General features: G+C 45.6%; 1 protein-coding gene across 13 annotated transcripts in view; it reads right to left on the minus strand.

The window, feature by feature from the left end:
- The window catches only part of DMD (dystrophin), a 3,641,189-nt gene that overhangs the window by 255,500 nt on the left and 3,362,438 nt on the right, over window positions 1–23,251 (minus strand). For all 13 annotated transcript variants that reach the window (XR_010221499.1, XM_063953479.1, XM_063953476.1 and 10 more), the window contains one exon: window positions 12,287–12,361. Coding sequence is in view for 12 of the 13 variants with exons in the window: in XM_063953479.1 (XP_063809549.1) it covers window positions 12,287–12,361 (75 nt within the window). In the remaining variant the exon portion in view is untranslated. The remainder of the gene's footprint in view (window positions 1–12,286; window positions 12,362–23,251) is intronic.

Raw genomic sequence — 23,251 nt, forward strand, 5'->3', positions numbered from 1 at the left:
CGTCTGTCAGGCCCTTGATAGCCCCCAACCCCTCTACCCCCAAACAAACCCTTTAACTAACTTAAGCCTAGTTACCTAACATGCGTGATGTGGTGTGGCGACCAGATATGTAAACAGCTATAATAGATGAGAGATGGAGGTCCGGCTCTGCGCCCCGAGGCCCAGATATCACACCGCGGCGAGGGTCGGTGCCTCTAAGTCCGAAGGGCAAGGGATGAGTATGTGGAAGTGATCCAAGGAGACCATATCTTCTCGTATTTGGTAAGGGCATTATACTTCATGTATACATAACGTTCTTTTGTTAGAGTATCATTTATCAAACCTTTGAAAGCATGTATCGTGGGAGGTCGCGGGGCCATCCACGTCCGCGCGATGCACACCTTTGCAAGGGCGCACATGTTGCGGGCGTACAAGTCTTCCCAGCGGGACCCAGAATCGGGGTCTCCCACCCCCAGAATGCAGAATTTCGGAGTCAGCAAGCTCCTCTGTATCCCCGTATGTTCCAGAATCGACCCGACCCCGGCCCAGAACACCTGCAGCAGCGGGCATTCCCATGTGAGGTGCCAGAATGTACCTCCGGCAGCCCCGCACTTGGGGCAACCGCCAGCGCTATCTGTCCTAAATCTGGCCAGCCTGCTCGGTGTCATGTATGATCTATGTAGAATAAAAAACTGTATCTGTTGAAACCGCAGCGATTTGGTGACCTGGCTCGGGTTACCCAGAGCGCCCTCCCAGTCTTCCCCGTCCATGGGACCTACGTCACTCTCCCATCTCTCCCTAAGACTTGAGAGCGGGTCTGCATGTGTCGTTTGAAGGAGATACGAGTAAGTGAAGGAGATCACCTTAACTCGGCCCAGTGAATGTAGGAATGCTTTCATGGGGAAGGGGGAAAGCGTTGGGGCAGAATCTGCGAATTGCGCTTGCAGGGCATGTCTCAGTTGTAAGAATCTATAGAAGTGTGAGTTCGGGAGTCCAAACTCCTCTTTCAATTGCTGAAATGATTTTAACGTGCCATTGCTATATAGCTGGGACACCGAAACTATCAAGTACGGAGCCCATACCTCCTCGCCCCCCAGGGACCCCAGTTCACTAAGCAATCTGGAGTGCCACAGGGAAGTGTCCGGGTCCATTCCCTCGTACCCAAGTAGGGCCTTCAATGCCAACCATATCTTCATAGCCTGGAAGACAATAGGAGGTGATAGTCTGGAAGGGTTACCCCCCGCCAAAACCTGTGCCGGGGAAAGACTTGGGTAATAGCATCTAAGGAACGCCCGGCCTAGTCCATCTTCCTCCCCTCCTCGGAGCCACATGCCAATGTGTGATAGCTGAGCAGCATAATAATACAGTTGGAAGTGGGGTAATGCCAAGCCGCCGTCCCTTTTTTGTCTGGTAAGAGTGGATAATTTTATTCTGGACCTTCTATTGGCCCATATCAAGGACGTCAGGACACTATTTAATTTTCTGAAGAACGCTGGAAATATGTAAACAGGGGACTGCAATAGAACATACAAAAGTTTAGGCAGCACTACCATTTTAATGAGGCCGACTCTACCCGTCATTGTCAGTGGCAGCTTGCACCAAGCTCTCGATTTGCGCACAATCATCTGTACCACAGGGTCAAGGTTTAGGGGCACAAAGTCCGATGGGTCATTGGTAACCAGGATCCCAAGGTACTTAAACTGGGCTGTCCAACACAGCGGTAGGGATATTTTCGGGGACTGGGGGGGGGAGCCCATAACGGGCATGATAAACGATTTGGTCCAGTTTATGCGGAGACCCGAGTACCTACCGAAGGTCTCTATGACCCGCAACACAATGGGCATATCCACCGCGTAGTCTCGAAGGAATAACAACAGGTCATCCGCATAAAGGGCCAATTTGTCAGTGCAGGGACCCGTACTGATTCCCTTAATGTCCGGGTGTGACCTAATCAAACAGGCCAGGGGCTCCATGGCAATGGCAAACAGGGCAGGAGAGAGGGGGCATCCCTGTCTGGTGCCCCGTGTCAAAGGGAATGAGGAGGAAATGTATCCATTCACCAGGACCCTGGCGCGTGGATTCTGGTATAGCAGTTTGACCCATTGTATAAAGTTGGGGCCAAAGCCCATGCTCCTCATAACTCCCCACAGGTATGGCCACTCAACACTATCAAAAGCCTTGGCCGCGTCCAATGAGACCACGACCTCGTCAGAAGGGAAATCATGAGGAGCCTGCAAAATAGTGTACAGCCTGCGCAAGTTAATGGACGTGGATTTCCCAGGCATGAAGCCGGTTTGATCGGGATGGATTATGGATTCAATCACCGTGTTTACACGGACCGCAAGAATTTTCGCTAAGATCTTAGCGTCTGTGGGGATAAGGGAGATCGGCCTGTATGACTCCAAGAGTTTAGGGTCCTTACCAGGTTTTGGAAGCATTATTAGAATAGCCTCGGACATTGAGGGAGGAAGGCAGTCAGCGGCATATATGTTGACATACATGTCTAGTAGTTGAGGTCCAAAAAACTTAATGTACTGTTTATATAGTTCCGTGGGAATACCGTCACTACCCGGGGATTTGCCACTAGGAGCCGCCTCAACCGCCGACACCACCTCCTCCAAGGTCAGAGGCGCATCCAGAGCGTCCCTATCCTCAGGGGAAAGTTTAGAAAGGGGGATGTTTGTCAGGTAGAGGTCTAGCTCCTCCCCGGAACATGTCAGTCGACTGTTGTATACCTCCCTAAAATAACAAAGGAGTAGCTGTGCAATGTCGGGGGTGTTATCTGTAATGGAGCCGTCGGCGCCGAGCAGCTGTACTATTGTGGTCCCAGGCCTGTCGTAATGCACTAGGTGGGCCAACAAGCTACCTGGTCTGTCCGCCTGCATGTATATATTATTGGCCCTAAACAAGAGGGAGCGTGCATTTTTGTCTGAGAGGTGAGCCAGCCAGGCCCCCTGAGCCGTCTGCCATCGGGCCTTCAGCGCAGGGGTGCCCTCAGTCAGGTAGCGTGTCTCCAGGTCCCTGCACTCTGTCTCAAGCTGTCTTTCTGTCGCCCTGCGAGCCACCTTGCAGGCAGCAATTTTGCCAATTAAGGTACCTCGCATATACGCCTTGAATGCATCCCAAACTACCGGAGCCGGGGCCGTGTCTGCGTTATCCGCGAAAAATCCCTCCCATGTGGGCGCTAATTATGGGCATTCGCCCAGCTGGGCAAGCCAGGATGGATGCAATCTCCAGTATGACTGTCCCCTCTGACATTCCCCTGCCAGTGACAGCACCAGGGGTGAATGATCGGATACCCCCCGTGCCTCGTAATGAGCGTCCGTCACGCCGGGCACAAGCTCCGGTGAGACCAGGGCCAGGTCGACTCCGGAAAAGGAGCCATGTGTACTCGAGTAACAGGAGTATTGCTGAAGGGTAGGATTACGAACCCTCCAGACATCTACCCACTGCATACTGTCTAGGAACTCTGCAAATTTAGATTTGGGAGGAATCAAGTCGCCCCCCGCTCCCTGTCTCGAAGGAGTCCTCCATCTGTCCAAAGAGGCATCCAACACAGCGTTGAAGTCTCCCAGGCAGATGACAGGAGTGTGGGGGGAGGAGGCCACGAATGAGGCAGCCTTTTGCAGGACATCGTATGAGAATGGGGGGGGAACATACACAGACAATAGGAAAAAATTTCGTGAAAACAGTTTGCACTCTAGAAATACGTATCTACCATAAGGATCTGTGTTTACCCTAATCATCTCGAACTGTACAGTCCTCCTTATCATCACCGACACCCCTCGGGAATAAGAGGAGTGTGAGGAATGATACGCCCACCCCACCCAGGGCCTGCGGAGCGATAACAGCCTATTCCCCTCCAAGTGAGTTTCACTCAAGCAAATAATATCCGGGCCATATTTCTTGATCATTTTAAATACTAGGGAACGTTTAACTTTGTTGTTGATGCCCCGGACATTCCACGCCAGAAATTTCAAGGGAGGCATGTCAGTCTAAGTATCAGCAGGGGCGCAGCTCTATTAGCAACCACCCGTCCAACCGATGTTTCGCACCTATAATCATATCGCCCGCAGGCCCCGAGCCCCAAACCGGACCCCATAAAACAATACAGGCCCACCACACCCTCCAATTGACAAACAAATAGGCTTCTTAAATTCAAAATGAGCAACATAATAACTACTGAGAGGCCAACGGCGGCCCCCAAACTTCCCCCCACCCCGTATACCTCCCCGAACTGTGGTATACCCATATCCCTAACTAAACTCTAACCTTGGAGATCCCAAGGCCTACGGCAACACTGTACCAGGTGTACAGATCAATCAACCCCAATACAAAAACCCTTTTGTACGTTAATGTCACTTCTCAGCAAAGTCCAGAACTATTAAGCTAGAGGAAGCTCCCTGGACTTATACTTGCGGAGTGTTGGCCCATATAGGAGGGCGACCCGGTGTCAGTCTGGAGCCAGCTGGCGGTCCCCCGGAGCATACCTGTCCAGCCAGGACGCCGCCTCCCTCGGCGAGCCGAAGAACTTTGTCTCCCCGTCCGCCACTACGCGGAGCCTGGAGGGGAACAGCATCGAGTAGGGCAGATTCAAGTCTCGAAGACGTCTTTTGATGGGAAGGAACTGGGCCCGGTCTTTTTGAACGTCCGCTGCAAAGTCCGGAAATGCCGACACCCTGATTCCATTCCGGAGTAGGGGGCCCTTCACACGGCCCAGGCGCAGGACAGAGTCCCGATCCTTGTAGTGCAGGAACTTTGCAATAAAAGTTCGTGGCGGGGCGCCTGGGGGCAGAGGCCGGAAGGGCACACGGTGAGCCCGCTCCACTGCAAACTGGGAGGTGAAGGATTCCGCACCATATGCCTCTTTTAGCCAGGACTCCAGGAAATCTTCAGGGTTTGCCCCCTCCTCCTTTTCGGGGAGGCCCACGAATCTCACATTGTTTCTGCGGAGTCTGCCCTCCATGTCCAGGAGTTTAGTTTGCATTGTCGCGACTTGCTGTGTGACTGCAGACACCGATCTCTGAAGAGGGCCGCTGAGGTCCTCCAGGTTGGAGACCCTTGTTTCGGTTTCGCCCACTCTCTCCCGTATTCGCTGGACGTCCTGCCGCATCAGTGATAGATCACACTGTACCTTCTCCATTTTGTCCGACAGACGTTGTTCGCTGGCCGCTATAGCCTCCAGGACCTGCTGGATGGAGGGAGCGGGTGGTTGTGTATTCGCCCCCGAGTCGGCCCCGGCCGAGGGATCCATTCTGGCAGGGGGGGAGGCCTTAGGTGATGGCTGCGTCGACTGGGTTGCAGGCTGTCGTGCGAACTTCTCCAATTTAGCAGCGGCAGCGCTCTGACCACCCCTCACCATCGTATCAATGCCCAGGACAGCTCAGAGTCTCGCTATTCAGTGTCAAGAGGTATAGCAGGAGGGTGAATGCAGTATCAGCAGCTGCCAGGCACTGGGAAAGCCGGCTGCCAGGCCAGTGGGAGAAGGGGGGAACCAGGTGAATTCAGTAGTATGTAAATGTAAATCCAATATGTGATGTTCCAAGGGTAAAGGCAGAGGAAGGCAGCTGGGGCCAGTCCAAGCTCCTCCAGCCCAGCACAATCACACACTCACTGCACTCTGCTGTAAGGAAGAAGGGAGAAAGCTGCAGGCAAGATGGCCGCCCAGCACCTTTATTATTCACTCCTCTCACCCTGCTCCAGGCCTCAGGGGAGCTGATTTGATCCTGTGTGAAGCCCTGGGGGTGCAGGAGTGAGGTGTCGCTGTCCCCAAGAGCCGCCAGCCGCCGTGTCCGCCTCCGGCGCGGGATCGCACGCGCGCGCGCACACGCGCCCGGCAGAGCTCCAAAACTGAGGCCGGGGATTGAATTGCGGCCTAGGCCCGAGGTCCGGGCGGCCGCTGGCGCGAGCCGGAAGCGCTCGTTTCAGGCAGTGACCGTGCCCGCTGCCTCCCCAGTACTAATAGGCAGGAGATGGGACCAGGGGAGACCGCAATATAGAGCCCCAGGATGGTTTCAGGATTTTTATTCCAGGGAGCTCCTCGGTCCTGCTGCCTAGTCCCTTGCTGCCGTGGCCACGCCCCACTTTTGGCACTTTAATGTATATTTCCCACACTTCTGAATTTCTACCCAAAAGATGCTTCAGATATCAAAGTTTGTCAATGCCTGTAATGTTAACATAACATTTATTTTAGCAAGCCTCAAAGCAACATAATAGTAATTTTGAGAGGTCCACCCTGATGTCCAGTTTTACCAAATGAACCAGGATACAGATGAACATCAGCAAAGACTTCAGACCAGCTGGCTTCAATGTATTAGGTTATCACATACAGCATAGTTATAATGAGCCATGGAAGTCAGATGATTTACAAAGAGAGCAATCAAACCATAAAAATATTACTGTGCTCTCGGGAAGCCAGTAACTAGGTGTTTGCACAGTCTTTCAACATAATGCCGATTGCTAGAATCACAAGTTAAAACACGTATAATGAATAAACTTACTATCAATACTGGTATCTGCTAAAATAGAATTGAAAAAAACTAAAATCCTTAATACAGTTAATTAGAGTGCATGAACCTTTGAATATTCTTTGATAATAAGCTATTGCTTAAATGGAAAGTGTATAATTATTATTCATATAGTATAATTATCTATACACTTTTTGCAAGAAGCAGTACCTTCAGTTAGTTAAAAGAAAATATTAATACGTGGAACTGTACAATAACCCATTTAGTCACAAATATGCATAAGAACTCTTCTTGCCACATACATTAAAACAGAGTTATAAAGGACCATCCCTACTCCCTATAAATATTGCTTTTAGTCACTGTATAAAATGAATTTCTTCTACTGTACATCAGCTTTCAGCATATGATTCTAAGTGCACACATTCGGTCGTCATTTCAGCAAACGTGGTGCATAACTCTCTCATACAGAGGGATTTTATAATAATTTCTGCCATATTGATAAGTATAAAGAACTAAAGAAAAAAGTATCAATTGCAACCATACTCAATATAATTTTATATATATATATATATATATATATATGCACATATACATACACACACACATACATACACACACAATCTATATATGTATATATATGTACAACAATAGTGGAATTGGCACCCTAAGGGGAGTGCAGTTCTAGTCCCTATTTTTCATGACACTTTAGGTATACCTTGCTGCAGGCATAAAAATAAACAGTGAGTTCCAATACACAGGATTTTTTAATAAAACAAATAAAAATGACAACCGTGTCCTTAATCACAAAGAAACATTTGACAACAGCCTCCTATACAATATTGGAGGTTAAGTTCCTCATGGATGTAAATATTGTTCCTTTCGTGATATCCTCCTTCCAGTAAAGTAGATAGGAGATGACATCAAAACATAATAGAGTACACTATTGTTGTACATGTTGTTCATTTTGGTTCTGACTAACAGAGAACTCAGTGTAATAAGGCAGCCCACAGAGAACACTATCATCTATCTATATAGTCACACGATTTAATCATTGCAACTCTTTAACAAGGATTTTTACTACTGTATATATGGAATATGGATGTTTGTATCCATGAAATATTTTCTTCCTTTTTTTTTTGGTACGTATTTTTCCTCCTGCCCCTTCCTTTTTTATTAAAATTTCTCCAGATTATGAATGTTAATGGATTATCTGACCACCCGTTTTACTTTATATTGATACCATATATAAAGCCCTGAGGAAGTCATTCTGACCAAATGCGTTGGGTTAAATCAGTTACGGTCTCTTGTTCAGTTCACAGTCACACCCTATTGAGCTCACACCTGCGAGGCAAGGGTGGTTGAAACTGACAAAATTCCTTGCCCGTTTCTCGATGTATTTTTTACAATGTTCATGTGAACATATGAAATTTTATCATGTATCTTTTTAATAAAAGTATTTGGTATCATATCTATTTAGGCCATTCGGCCACTCTTTTCGGGTGTATTTCTGGTGTTAGGGTATACTTACAGGTGACATCGTATATAAGAACTCACACCATGGAGGAATATTCATTGAATATGTAGGTAGATGAAAAATAAAAATCAAACATCTCTATAAGGCTACACAATAAGTGCAATTGTTTTTTGTTTGTATGAATTGTTTTGTGGGGGTCCACTAACAGGGACTCTCTCCAAATTGCTGCTGGTGATCCGAGTGCAAGTTTAAAGATTTTTTAACCTTTATTGGCAGCAAAGCAAGACTCGTGAGTGCCGCCTTCAACATACAGGTTGATATACCAGAGGAGGGCACAGGAGCATTTCACTTTTTGGCTGACGAGTGCCGGGTAACGAGTGTGTGTGTGTAAGCCCTTACTCACTCACTGACTCATCACTACTTCTCTTAAGTAGTGATGAGTCAGTGGGTGAGTAAGGGCTTACACACACACACACACAAACAAGAAATCTTTAAACTTGCGCTCTCTTACTTCCTGATATGTCAGGAAACTGAAATTTAACATAGGTATTCTTCAGGTGGGAAATAGGAAAACAATGTAGTTACAAATTTAATAAGGGGATGAAAAGGGGGTTGACATAATGATGTCATTGTTGATGCATGGCTTGCGTTGCGTGGACGATAGCGCCCAAATGGACAATCGGATAAAAATTTGGCTTGCACCTCCAGTGTGTAGAATTGAATAAACTACAAAAATGAACCTGTCACTATCTACCGTATCTCTCACTGACTGACTCATCACTAATTCTCTTACTTCCCGATATATTAGGAAGCTCAAATATAACATAGGTATTTTTCAGGTGGGAAAGAGGAAAACCACATAATTAGTATTTTAATAAATCAAGAGTTGGATTGCCCCTCAGTGTGTAGAATTTAATATACTACAAAAATGGTCCTGTCACTTTTTACTGCATCTGCTACAGGTAACGGGTAACGTCAAGAATCATGTGAATTAATATTTACTTACATTAACAAGTATTAATTTTACATCTCCATAGATTTACCAAATTATTAACAATCATGTATAGGTACAACCATCAAAGGAAACAAAATACAGAACACAATAGTTTAAAGAATTCTGACAACCAAATCAAATGTCATTTCTAGGTCTTGCCGGGCCATCATGCCTATCGACAAAAGACACATTTGAAAATAAGGATACAGTATATGATAACCTAAATTTAGCTATGGGTACTGTACTACCAAGTACTGGCTTTCCAACTCATAAAACATACCGCAGAGCCCTGAATATGTATTGATATCCATAGTAACAAAATTCTATACACTCTCTAAGCTCTCCAAAACATCAAGTTGTGCTGCTCTGCTGAACTCATCTTTAAAGCGCTTTAAGGTCATTCTGTCCTAACATCAAAAACGGACTATTTCAACTCAAAAGGTTTCCACAAACCTTTTGACATTTATGCTATAACAGGTCTGTGAGACTGGTAAATGGCCATCCTGCGAGTCTAGCTAGTTGCTTGTAATAGTTATAGATTTGTAAATGTTTTATACCCGTTAGAGCAGTATTTGCCAAACTCTTATCAAAGTCCTGTAAAAGTTCTTTCAATACACATACTAGACCACAGGTGGTTTAATTAGTATCTCAGTAATTTTACAATCAGGGTGCAAGCATGTATATTCTTGGGGATTTGAGGACCAAGTCTGGGAAACACAGTCAGAGGTTTCCAAATATATGCTATGTAAGCCATTGTAGACAACAAAGGGCTCTTCCTGAAGTACTTATTGATCCAGATACTAGGAATAGTGCATTGAATAAAAGCTTAAAGGGGGGTACACATGGAGCGATGGTAAAATAATTTTTAAGCAATCTGACTAGATTGCTTAGAAATTAGCTGAACATCGCTCCGTGTGTAGGGGTGCCGGCGACAGCGATCCGTGGTCCCGCGCATTGCTATCGCCAGTGCTAGATTGGCCTGCATGCAGGCACAATCTAGCAGGTCACTCATTTCACCGCTGGGTGAAACGAGCGGCCCCCCATGTCCGCCCCCCCCCCTCGCTCAGCACACATCTCTGGGGAAATCTCCCTGTCAGTACGGCCCTTAAGAGATTTATCAAGAATTTAATGGAGATAAAGAGGAGGGAGATAAATTCAACCAGCTCCAGTCATCTTTAAAATACAGCCTGTAATATGACCGTTAGGAGCTGATTGGCTGGTACTTTATAGCCATCCATTTTATCTCTAACGTGCCCTACACACTTGGCGAGGTGCCCGACAGCTGGTGGGCGACCCAGCGGCACGGGGGGGGGGGGGAGGTTGATGGAAGGAGTGAAGTTTCTTCATTCCCTGACGTTACCCGGACCCATTGCCCTGCATGCTAATATGGACGAGATTGTCCATATTGGCTTGCATATTTATACGAGCCGGCAACAACGACGGGGCCGCGCATCGTTCATCGTTGGTGCATACACACTGAAAGATATGAACAATTTCTCATTCACTGATGAACGAGATCGTTCATATCTTTCAGTGTAAACGGCCAGTGTGCATGGCCCATAAGTCTTAGTACATAGACCCCTTAGTTCTGATAAATCCCTTAATAAACTGTTTGTTCCATTTTCCCCCCTTATCCTCTGGTTTTCTTCCACAGCTCAAAAGGGTACTGGTAGGTTAGTTACTTACATACTCTCCCGAAAAAGGGGGTGCTCCTCCCACATCCTAGTGAGGTGGGCAGAATGGGGGAAATAATTATGTGAATTGTGGGTCCAAAGGGAGTGTCTGGGGCCAATATGACGTAATTCTGCAAGAATCGCACCATTTTGACCCGCCTCGTCTCCAGAGACCCTTGCCCTGATGACGCAAAGAGTGTGGCCCCATCATCAGCAGTAGCATCTTCTCTCCAGTTTCTACTGTGGTAATGAATATAGAAGTCTATGTACTAAGCCTTGGAGAGAGATAAGTGTACAGAGATAAAGTACCAGCCAACCAGCTCCTGTCATTTTTCAAACACAGCCTGTAGCATGGCAGTTAGGAGCGGAATGGGTGGTACTTTAGCTCTCTCCAAGGCTTATTACATAGAACCCAAAGATTGTAATCTGCCCTTGGGACAGGACTGATGTGAGTGTTGACAAATTCTGTTAAACACTGCGTGGCTGTATATAAGAAACTTTATAAATAATTATATTGAAATAATAAATGTTTGTATTTAAGTATGTATGTGTGTATATCTATATATTAATAGCTGAAGGGCGACTTATGAGTGCCATATTTTAGTGATACCATTGTCTGAGCACATCACATCCCACATTAAAGGTCTTGGTCCGTAGATTTGCAGAATTATATTGGCATTGTAAGGTAGCTTAGTTTTGGAGTTATGTGGCAAAACATCTCCCTGCCATTTACAATGCATCACCTTTGTGCCCTGGAAAATGTGATAGTTGGTGAAATCTCCCTGTGCACCTGCTGGGTAACCTGGAACAGGTGACCTGCTGGGTGGTCTGGATACTGTGACAATTATTTGCAGCCAGTCACTAAGCAGAGATTTTTCCAAATTTGGCCTCTAAGGGAGTGAAAATGTTCCGTCCAGCAAACCTTTGCACAATTAAAACCGGGCACCTCAACTGGTATGATTTATTAATTTAAGTAATGAAAGAACAGAACTCCGGATTATTGTGCAAACAGCAAAAATTTCGAAGCAGTGCAATTCTTTTTCAAGCTCAACGATATACATACATTATATGTGTATATATATATATACATATATATATATATATATATATATATATATATATATATATATAAAGTGAAAAATGTCAAAAGCCATTGTAGAGTGAAGTAGTGTGTGGCTTTGTACGCAGAAGACGATTGTCCTTGGTTTCTCAATAGTGCAAATCTGAACATGTGTAAAACTATGCAGCTACCTGAAATTGTCCCAACTGTGTGATACCACTTCTTTTGCCAGATAGTTTCTTCTATTTGGGAAACAACTTTACAATCTTTTTATTTTAAATAAAGATAAAATGGTGTTTTGTAGTTTTAAAGATCTGTAATGAGTCTCTCCTGAGACAAAACAGTGGGACACATTAAACTGATAAAGTGTTATCTGATTGTTTAGGTGTAACACAAAGTTCAGTGCACAAATGTAAACGCCAACTTCAATTACAGAGCCGAAAATATAATCAGGAATCTAAGAATCATTAACCAGCTGCTGCATTGCTGTAGGTAATTTATTTATGAAGCACAACAACCGCAAATTTTGTCTGTAGCTGTAAACACTTGCAAGTCAATTCATGTGGGAAAAAGCAGGGACTGGAACGTAAGCAATTGTAGGAAAGCAGGCTGACACAGCATGTGAAACCAAGTACTTACAGCACAAGGCCTTTTGCAGTCTCCTTAGTTTCATGGCAGTTCTGTATGCTGAAAATCTGACATTGTTCAGGTCAGCTAAAACAGAAACACAACAAGATTAGTATGTTCATACAGAATTTATTTACACCATTATTTTCAGCAAATGAAAAATAACTCCTGCACCCTTACACTTGGAGAGCCACTCCTGTAAGTACAGTCTTGTAGTACACATGTTATGATGTGATGATAAATAAGGGGGGTACTCACGGAGCAATCGCTGCTTAAATTCTAAGCAATCTGACTAGATTGCTTAGATTTTAAGCAGCGATCACTCCGTGTGTACCCCTCACAGCTATCGCTGGTACTAGATTGGCCTGCTTGGTGAAAAGAGCGCCCCCCGTCTCCCCCCGCACGCTCAGCACACATCGCGCTGTGCTGAGCAGGGGGAGAGATGTGTGCTGAGCGAACCGCTCAGCACACAACTCTCACCAAATCGGCCCTATAGACAGATATAATACACAAACTTTATTTACAGGAGTTGAACTAGTGAGTTCTGGTGCCATCCTCACTGCATTCATTAGCAAAGGCATGTTTTATAAATGGGATAATGCATTTCCTATTATAGAGTTTATAATTCACTCTGTGCACTATACCTACAGCCATGTGGTTATGTATGGACACAATAGCCAATTACTTTTAATATCAATATCATATATAGTACAGAGAGGATTAGGTCACATGGTTTACCATTTGAAATGGTTTTGAGAAAGGTGACTAAGATACGAAGATCACCTAATGCAAATGACTTGTACCAAATTTAACCATTCTGTCACCCAGTAGCTTCATGCATTTGTAGGATCACAGAAGTCCTAGGTAATATTGATTATTATTATCCTTTATTTATTTGACGGCACAAGGGGTCTACAGAACCTTTCAAAGTAGATAAACAGAAACAGTAGTCCAAACAAGAAAAAGGGAGTACAGAGCATTGCAGGACACGAGTATAGTTTATAAACATAGGAAGTTATAATACCCAAATAAGCAGCAGGACCCAAGGGTTAGGTGCCATTGTAGGCAGTGGGTAATATATGATGGCATAAGTGAGGTAAGGAAACGCACATGAGCAAAGAGGACCCTGCTTGTGAGAACTTACAATCTAAAAGGGGAGGGGCAGACAGACAGGGGTGACACAGAAGGGACAGGCAGGGAGCATGGAGAAGTGGGTTAGGATGTGAGCTTTAAGGCTTTAATGAAGATGTGTGTCTTAAGAGCCCATTTGAAGTTTTGTAAAGAGGTGGAGAGTCTGATAAGGAGAGCGAGAGAGTTCCAGAGGTATGGAGCACCATGGCAAAATCTTGGGTGCGGAAATAAGAGGAAGCAATCAGGAGGAGAGGCAGCGTTAATTTGTGGAGCCACGTGGGTGTGCGGGAGTGTGAAGGGAGTTCAGGTCTGAGCTATAAACTATGAGGATGATAAGTTTGAATTGGTACCTGAAGAGGAGCTAGGGTACGGTATTAAGGAGAGGGAAGGCAGACATAGTGCATTTGGAGAGGAGACGGGAGTCTGTGTTCTATAGTATTATTTTGTTTAATAAGTACCATCATTAAACCAAATAAAATGTAGAGAAACACCCAACTGCAATAAAGTTTTCATAAAAGTTTGGATATTTATGCTCAATCACAAAATATATTACTCTTAACCAATCATTCCCTTGATTATGGCACTGGTTTGTGGCCTGCATTATATACATACATTTACATACACATATAATTAAACAAAATGCAATGACCTCTAAAACTGCAAATCTATAAGACTCTAGTCTTGTATCATTATGGAACATATTAATGCTGTCTGAAGAGGACCTACATTGGTCCCCTAATGTACTTTCCAGCAAACTGTTCGTAATTGGCCATGTGTCACTCAAGCCTGCAATCATGGACCATGGTCACCCAGAGATGTTAAATCCCTTTAATCTAAAAGGTGGTCACCTGCATAGTAAGGACAATAAGTGTTTGCAAAGTAGAACTTCTTGGTGAAGTCCTGTATGGCAGCAAGAACGGATGCGTGGGGAAAACATATCAACATGCAACACAACAAACAAATTAGATAAATTCTAAATCGTGTAGAGCACAGGTTCTCAAACTCGGTCCTCAGGACCCCACACAGTGCATGTTTTGCAGGTCTCCTCACAGATCACAAGTGAAATAATTAGCTCCACCTGTGGATCTTTTAAAATGTGTCAGTGAGTAATTAATACACCTGTGCACTTGCTGGGTTACCTGCAAAACATGCACTGTGTGGGGTCCTGAGGACCGAGTTTGAGAACCACTGGTGTAGAGCATGGGTCTTCAACCTGTGGCTCACCATCTGCTGTGAAACTACACATCCCATCATGCCTTGACACTTTTTTGCTATTAAGGTATGCTAAAACTGAGGCAGGTCATGCTAGGATGTTTAGTTCCACAGCAGCTGGAGGGTCTTAGATTGAAGACCCATGGTGTAGATTAATACAAGGCAAGAATTGGATTCTAAATAGAGAATTATTATTACGGGGCAGTTTGTCAGGATTTAGAACTTGGGAGTGTCCATAACATTGGGGAAAGTTGGATTTTGACTAATGAGGAATTTATAAAGAATGTAATTATTGCTCAACTGTTCGATAATCCTTACCTCCTACTTTATAACTTTAAACATCTTACTGTGATTATAAAACTGTAGATAAAAAGATGGCAAGAAGCGATCTTTGCATTTAAGATCTCTACTATATAAATTTGTCTAATCTGTGCCTTACCCTAGTAGCAACCCTGTAGGTTGCTCTGTGCAGCGTTTTTTCCCTAGGGCACCAGTTAGGTGAAGGTAGTGACTAGTAAAAACTGAGTAGGTGGCAGGGCTATTGACACATAACTCCATACTGAAATAAAAATAAGTATGGGCACAGAATTCTATATAGGATTTTTCAAATAGGAGCTGGAGCTATAAAATTAGAACCAAGCATTAAACGTAGTTAATAAAGCAGCACCACCTATTGTATCAATCTTATCACACAATGGCACTACAGTTATTGGTTTAACTAGCAATAAAGTTTAAATAAGCAACACTTATTCTTCAGCTAACTGTAGGAAAATGGTAACATTCTGAATATACTAAACTTGATCCATAGTAAATCATAATTTATTCATACAGGTTGAGTCTACCATATCCAAAATACGAAATATTCCGAAATACATAATTTTTTTAGCATAACCTCTTTCCCTTCTGATATTTAATTGTACAAAAACTTTGCTTAATGCACAAAATTAAAAATATTGTATAAAATTACCTTCAGGTTATGTATATAAAGGTGTATATGAAACAAATGCATTCTGTGTTTAGATGTGGGTCCTGTCCCTAAGAAATCTCATTACAGTATGGAAATATTCTAAAATACGGAAATGTATTTACGAGAAAAGGATTTACCGGTAGGTAATTAAAATCCTATTTTCTCTTACGTCCTAGAGGATACTGGGGTTCCATTTAGTACCATGAGGATGTATCAAAGCTCCCAAACCGGGTGGGAGAGTGCGAAGGTTCCTACAGAACTGACTGACCAAACTGAAGGTACTTAGAGGCCAAAGTATCAAACTTGTAGAACTTAACAAACATGTTCGAACCAGACCAAGTCGCCACTCGGCAGAGCTGTAAAGCCGAGACACCCCGGACAGCCGCCAAGGAAGAACCCACTGACCTGGCCTGTACAGATATTGGAAACGGCAAACCTGCCGTGGAATAAGCATGCTGGATAGTGAGCCTGATCCAGCATGCAATGGACTGCTTTGAAGCAGGACACTCAAATTTATGGGGTTCATAAAGCACAAACAGCGAGTCCAATTTTATGTGACAAACTGTTCGCTTTACATACACCTTCAAAGCCCTCACAACATCCAAAGACTTTGAAGTAGCAGAGGTGTCGGTGACAACCGGAACCACAATGGGTTGATGTGAAACGCAGACACCACTTTAGGAAGAAATTGCCGACGAGTCCTCATGGAAATTAAATAGGGGTTTTTGTGAGACAAAGCCCCCAGCTCCGACACACGTCTTGCTGAAGCCAAGGCCAACAGTGTGACAGTCATCCATGTTAGAAATTTTACGTCCACCTCCTGTAAACGGTTCAAACCAGTCCGTTTGGAGGAACTGCAGCACCAAATTGAGATCCCAAGGTGCCATGGGAGGCACAAAGGAAGGTTGGATGTGCAGTACACCTTTCAAGAATGTCTGGACCTCAGGAAGAGAAGCCAATTCTATTTTAAAGGAAATGGACAAGGCCAAAATCTGGACTTTTATGGAGCCCAGACGTAGGCCCACATCCACACCTGCCTGCAGAAAAAGCAGGGAACGTCCCAGATAAAATTCCACCACAGAATAATTTCTACTCTCACACCAAGAGAAGAATTTCTTCCAAATACGGTGGTAATGTTTAAACATTACCCCCTTCCTGGCTTGGTTCATAGTCGGGATGACCTTGTTAGGGATCCTTCTTTCTGGCTAGAATCAATCTTTCTACTTCCATTCCGTCAAACGCAGCCACGGTAAGTCCTGTTAGACTAACGGGTCCTGCTGCAGAAGATCCTCGCGAAGAGGTAGAGGCTACGCATCTTAGAGGAGCATCTCTAGAAGGTCCGCGTACCAGGCCCTTCTTGGCCAGTCCGGAGCAATGAGTATTGCATGAACTTTTTCCCTTTTTATTCTCTTCAGAATTCTTGGGATCAGAGGAAGTGGAGGAAACACATACACCACCCGATAGACCCATGGAGTCGTCAGAGCGTCTACCGCCACTGCCTGTGGGTCTCTCGACCTGGAACAATACCGCTTGAGCTGCTTGTTGAGACGAGAGGCCATAATGTCGATTAGTGGATATCCCCATCGACGTGTTAAGCACCTGAACATTTCCGGGTGAAGGCCACACTCCCCCAGGTGCAGGTCATGTCTGCTTCTCAGTTGTCTACTCCTGGAATGAAGACCTCTGACAATGCCACAGCGCTTTTTTCTGTCCAGAGGAGAAATCTTGACACCTCTGACATCGCTGCTCTGCTTTTCATTCCACCCTGTCGGTTTATGTACGTCACTGCCGTCACATTGTCCGACTGGACCTGAATCTTGAAGATGATATGAGGCCTGCAGAAGGGCATTGTATATGGCCCTGAGTTCCAGAATGCTGATTGATGATGACTTCCTGACTTGACCATCTTTCTTGAAACTGCACCCCTTGGGTGACTGCTCCCCAACCTCTGAGGCTTGCGTCTGTGGTTAAAAGAATCCAGTTCTGAATTCCGAACCTCGATGAGGTGAGAAGTCTGTAGCCACCACAGTAGGGCTTTTGGCGACAGACGGATCCTCTGGTACATGTGGAGATGCGATCTGAACAATTTGTCCAACAGATCGAGCTGGAAGGGTCTTGCGTGAAACCTTCCGTATTGAAGTGCCTCGTAAGAGGCCACCATATTCCCCAGAAGGCGAATGCATAGACGCACAGATATCCGGGTTGGTTTCAGGACATCCCGAACCATCGACTGGATTACCAATGCCTTTTCCAACGGAAGTAACACCTTCTGCGACCAATGCTGTCCAGCAACCTCTCCCTGGACGGCGCCTTTATCAGAAGATCATCCAGGTACGGAATTATATTCACTCCCTGTCTGCGGAGTAGAAACATCTCTGCCATCACTTTGGTGAAAACCCTCAATGCCATGGAAACACCAAATGGCAGGGCCTGGAACTGGTAGTGACAGTCCTGTAGTGCAAATCGTAGATAAGCCTGATGAGGCGGCCAGATCGGAATGTGAAGGTACGCATCCTTGATATCCAGACCTGAGATCACCGCTCTCAAAGAATCCATTTTGAACTTGAACACTTTTAAGAATGGGTTCAACGACTTGAGGTTCAGAATCGGCCATACCGAACCGTCCGCTTACGGTACTACAAACAAGTTGGCATAGTACCCCTGGTTTTGCAGATGAGTTGGAACTGGAACAATGACTTGAGTCTGTACCAGTTTTTGGATGGTATGCTGTAAAGTTATACTTGCCTCTTGTGAAACTGCTAAGCCAGTCAGTAGCCCTGGGAAATAATATCTATGACCCAGGGAACCCGGAACGAACTTTACCAGATGTGACTGAAGAATTTTAGTCAGGCTCCCACCTGACAGTCTTCCAGGCAAGCTGAAGCTCTGAGGAAGCAGAGCCTGAGCTCTGTTCCTGAGCACCTGCAGTTGCTGGTATGCGTGGTTTACCTCTTGTGCCCCTGGAGGCCATAGAAGCACCTCTCGATTAGCCCTTAAACTTGGCCATCCAAGAGGACTGTAAATTTAAAGCTGAATAAGCTTTCCTGGCTGGGGGAGATGCGGAAGGAAGATACGTAGACTTACACGCAGTAGCTTTGGAAATCCATTTGCCTAGTTCATCTCCAAACGAGGCCTCTCTTGTGAATGGTAGGCCTTCCACGCCTTTCCTGGAGTCCGCATCAGCAGTCCATTAGCGTAGCCACAAGCCCCTGCGTGCCAACACTGACATAGCGGTGGTGCATGCATTAAGCAAGACTCTCTCTTTTATGGCTTCCACCATAAAGTTTGCAGAGTCCTGTATATGCTGCAGTAGTAAAACAACATTCCCCCTATACAAGGAATCTGACCCCTCAATTAGGTTACCTGACCATTTAGCAATGGCTTTAGTGTTCCACACACATGCAATAGTGGATCTCTGGGCCACCCCAGCAGCTGTGTACAATGATTTGAGTGTAGTCTCAATTTTACGATCAACCGTATCTTTTAGGGAGGCTGCACCAGGGACAGGCAATACAATTTTCCAAGACAGTCTAGTGACTGATGCGTCCACTATAAGTGGATTTTCCCATTTTTTCCTTTCCACCAGAGGAAAGGGAAAAGGTGAGAGCAACCTTTTAGGGATTTGAAATTTCTTATCAGGATTAACCCACGGTTCTTCAAACAGGGTATTCAATTCCTTTGACACAGGAAAAGTGACTGATGACTTCTTTTTTACATTAAAATAGGATTCCTCACACTCCTCTAACACCTTATCAGGTATTTGCAGAACATCTGAGAGCCTCTATAAGAGCCGCTATTCTCTGTGACAGAGTAGCATCCCCCCTCCAAATCCACCTCACCCTCCTCCATGTCTGACTCGTCAGCCTCAGAGTCAGACTGTGGGATATGGGCCAGAGATCATTTTTGCTGACAAATGGAAGGGGATTGAGACACTGGTTTGGGGACTGAGTCTCTATTCATAAACTCATCCACAGTCTGTCTTAAGTATTGCGTCTCTTTCTCATTGCAGGATAAATTTTGTAGAAATATTGGTGACCATTCCTTTAATGGAATTAACCCACTCCGGTTCAGCCCCGCTATTCTGGAAAGGTGCACTGCCCTCAGTAACCAATAGTGAGCCCCCTAGTGAGGAGGAAAACTCTGCTGTACAAGAAAATAGGATTTTAATTACCTACCGGTAAATCCTTTTCTCGTAGTCCGTAGAGGATGCTAGGGTGCACATTAGTACCATGGGGTATAGACGGGTCCACTAGGAGCCACTGCCACTTTAAGAGTTTAATAGTGTGGGCTGGCTCCTCCCTCTATGCCCCTCCTACCAGACTCAATCTAGAAACTGTGTCCGAGGAGACAGACAACTTCGAGAGAAGGCTAATACACAGATAGTGGCAAGATTCACACCAGCTCTCACACACACACACACACACACACACACGGCAAACCAAGCCAACTAGCTTGAAAACTCAGCAACAGCTGAAATATATTACTGAATCAAGTAACAACGCAGTACTTAACTAAGAACCAAGCAGTACTGAACCAAGCAACCACTGCAGGATAACGAAGCATTTACCGGTAGGTAATTAAAATCCTATTTTCTCTTACGTCCTAGAGGATGCTGGGGCCCACATTAGTACCATGGGGATGTACCAAAGCTCCCAAAACGGTGGGGGAGGGGGGGGGGGAAGGGAGAGCGGAGGCTCCTGCAGAATTGATTGACCAAACTTTAGGTCCTCAGAGGCCAAAGTATCGAACTTTTAGAACTTTGCAAATGTGTTCGACCCAGACCAACTAGCCGCTCGGCAAAGCTGTAAAGCCGAGACACCCCGGGAAGCCGCCCAGGAAGAACCTACCTTACGAGTAGAGTGGGCCTTAAAAGATTGTGGACACAGCAATCCTGCCATAGAATATGCATGCTGGATAGTGAACCTAATCCAGCGAGATATCGTCTGCTTAGAAGCAGGACACCCAATATTCTTGGCATCATACAGGACGAACAGAGTCCGATTTTCTGTGACGAGAAGTTCTCTTCACATATATCTTCAGAGCCGTTACAACATCCAAGGACTTTGATGGAACTGAGGAGTCAGTAGCAACTGGCACCACAATAGGTTGGTTGATATGAACAGCCGACACAACCTTCGGAATGAACTGCTGACATGTTCGGAGCTCCGCTCTATCTTCATGGAAGATTAAATAGGGGCTTTACAAGACAAAGCCCCCAACTCCGATACACGTCGAGCAGAAGCTAAGGCCAACAAAGTAACTGCCTTCCACGTGAGAAACTTGACTTCAACCTCCTGTAGAGGCTCGAACCAATACGATTGGAGGAATTGTAACACCAGGATAAGATCCCAGGGTGCCGTGGGCGGCACAAAGGGAGGCTGTATGTGCAGAGCCCTTTCAAAAAAAGTCTGAAGCTCCGGGAGGTAAGCCAGCTGTTTCTGGAAGAAGATGGATAAGGCCGAAATCTGGACCTTTACGGATCCCAACCTCAGGCCCATATCCACAGCTGCTTGCAGGAAGAGGAGAAACCGTCCCAGTTGAAACTCCACCTTAGGAAACTTCTTGGATTCACACCAAGACACATACTCCTTTCCTAGTCTGTATCAGGGTAGGAATGACCTTGTTCGGAATGCCCTTCCGAGCCAATATCTGGCGTTCAACCTCCATGCCGTTAAATGTAGCCATGGTAAGTCTTGATAAGCGAATGGCCCTTGTTGTAACAGGTCCTCCCAAAGAGGAAGAGGTAGTGGATCTTCCAGCAGTAGATCCAGAAGATCTGCGTTCTAAGCCCTTCTTGGCAAGTCTGGAGCAATGAGGATTGCCTGAACTCTTGTTCTCCTTATGAGCTTTAGAACCCTTGGGATGAGTGGAAGTGGAAGAAACACGTACACCGACTGGAACACCCACGGAGACACCAAAGCGTCCACCGCCACTGCTTGCGGATCTCTCGACCTGGAACAATACCTCCGAAGCTTCTTGTTGAGGCGGGAGGCCATCATGTCGATTTGAGGAACCCCCCCAAATATTTGTCAGCTCCGTGAACACCTCTGGATGGAGGCCCCATTCTCCTGGATGGAGATCGTGTCTGCTGAGGAAGTCCGCTTCCCAGTTGTCTACTCCCAGAATGAAAATTGCTGACAGCGCCAACGCGTTTTTCTGCCCAGAGAATGATTCTTGTTACCTCTGACATTGCAGCTCTGCTCTTCGTTCCGCCCTGACTGTTTATGTAGGCCACTGTCGTTACATTGTCCGACTGCACTTGAATGGCTCGATCTCGCAGAAGATCTGCCGCTTGGAGAAGAACGTTGTACACGGCTCTTAGTTCCAGCATGTTTATTGGAAGACTGGATTCCAGGTTTGACCACCTTCCTTGGAAGGTTTTCTTTTTGAGTGACTGCATCCCCGGGGACTTGCATCCGTGGTTAGAAGGATCCAGTCCTGAATCCTAAACCTGCAGCCCTCCAGAAGGTGAGACATTTGCAGCCACCAGAGTAGTGAAATCCTTGCTTTCGGCGACAGACGTATCCTCAGGTGTAAATGTAGACGAGACCCCAACCACTTGTCCAGGAGATCCAGTTGGAAGGATCGAGCATGAAATCTTCCGTAATGTAGAGCCTCGTAGGAGGCAACCATCTTCCTCAGAAGGCAAATGCACTGATGAATTGATACCCGGGCTGGCTTCAGAACATCCCGGACCATTGTTTGAATCACCAACTCTTTCTCCTCCGGCAGAAACACCCTCTTATCTTCCGTGTCGAGGATCATACCAAGAAAAGACAATCTCCTTGCCGGCTCCAAATGTGACTTTGGAAGGTTCAGGATCCAACCATGTTCCCTGAGCAGACGAGTCGTGAAAGCAATCGACCGCAACAACTTTTCCCTGGTCGATGCCTTTATCAGCAGATCATCCAGATATGGAATTATGTTCACCCCCTGTCTGCGGAGGAGAACCATCATCTCTGCCATCACCTTGGTGAACACCCTCGGTGCTGTGGAGAGGCTGAATGGCAGTGCCTGAAATTGACAGGGACTGTCTAACAGTGCAAATCTGAGATAGGCCTGGTGCGGCGGCCAAATCGGAATGTGGAGGTACGCATCCTTGATATCCAGGGTGTCAAAGTTGAAAAATATTGCAGTACACACATCACGTACGAACTACACACAGATGGCCTCCGCGCCTGTACTTGTTCTGCTGTGCGTGCACATATTCGCAATTTGCGTATGGTCGCTCCCGCGGTCGTACGCATCAGTGCGTGGTATGGGTATTTACGGTAGAGTTTGTGAACGTATGGAGAGCTATCAAAACACATTACATATTTAATCCAAATAGTGCACAATGTACACATAGTCCCCCTGCACCACACCAGAAAATAACAACAGTTTAAATGGTTTCAGAACAAGGGGATTCACCTTTACAGAATAGGAGGGGACAGATCAAGGTCATAAGGTGGTGTTTGGTATCCAGCTGTAGGGTATTTTAAGGGTAACATTCCGGTGTTGGTTTGAGGAAGATCGCATGTTCCTGCGGATAGTTATGTGCAGAATCAGAATATAGATATAAACTGTATTTACTGTACATTATGTATGCGGCAGGAATCCAGAGGAGACCACCCACAAGAGCGGTTAGAACAGACATCGCCCACCAATTCAAATCGACCTATGACTTC

The sequence above is a fragment of the Pseudophryne corroboree genome, chromosome 2 (genome assembly GCF_028390025.1).
Source record: "Pseudophryne corroboree isolate aPseCor3 chromosome 2, aPseCor3.hap2, whole genome shotgun sequence".
Classification (NCBI taxonomy): domain Eukaryota; kingdom Metazoa; phylum Chordata; class Amphibia; order Anura; family Myobatrachidae; genus Pseudophryne; species Pseudophryne corroboree.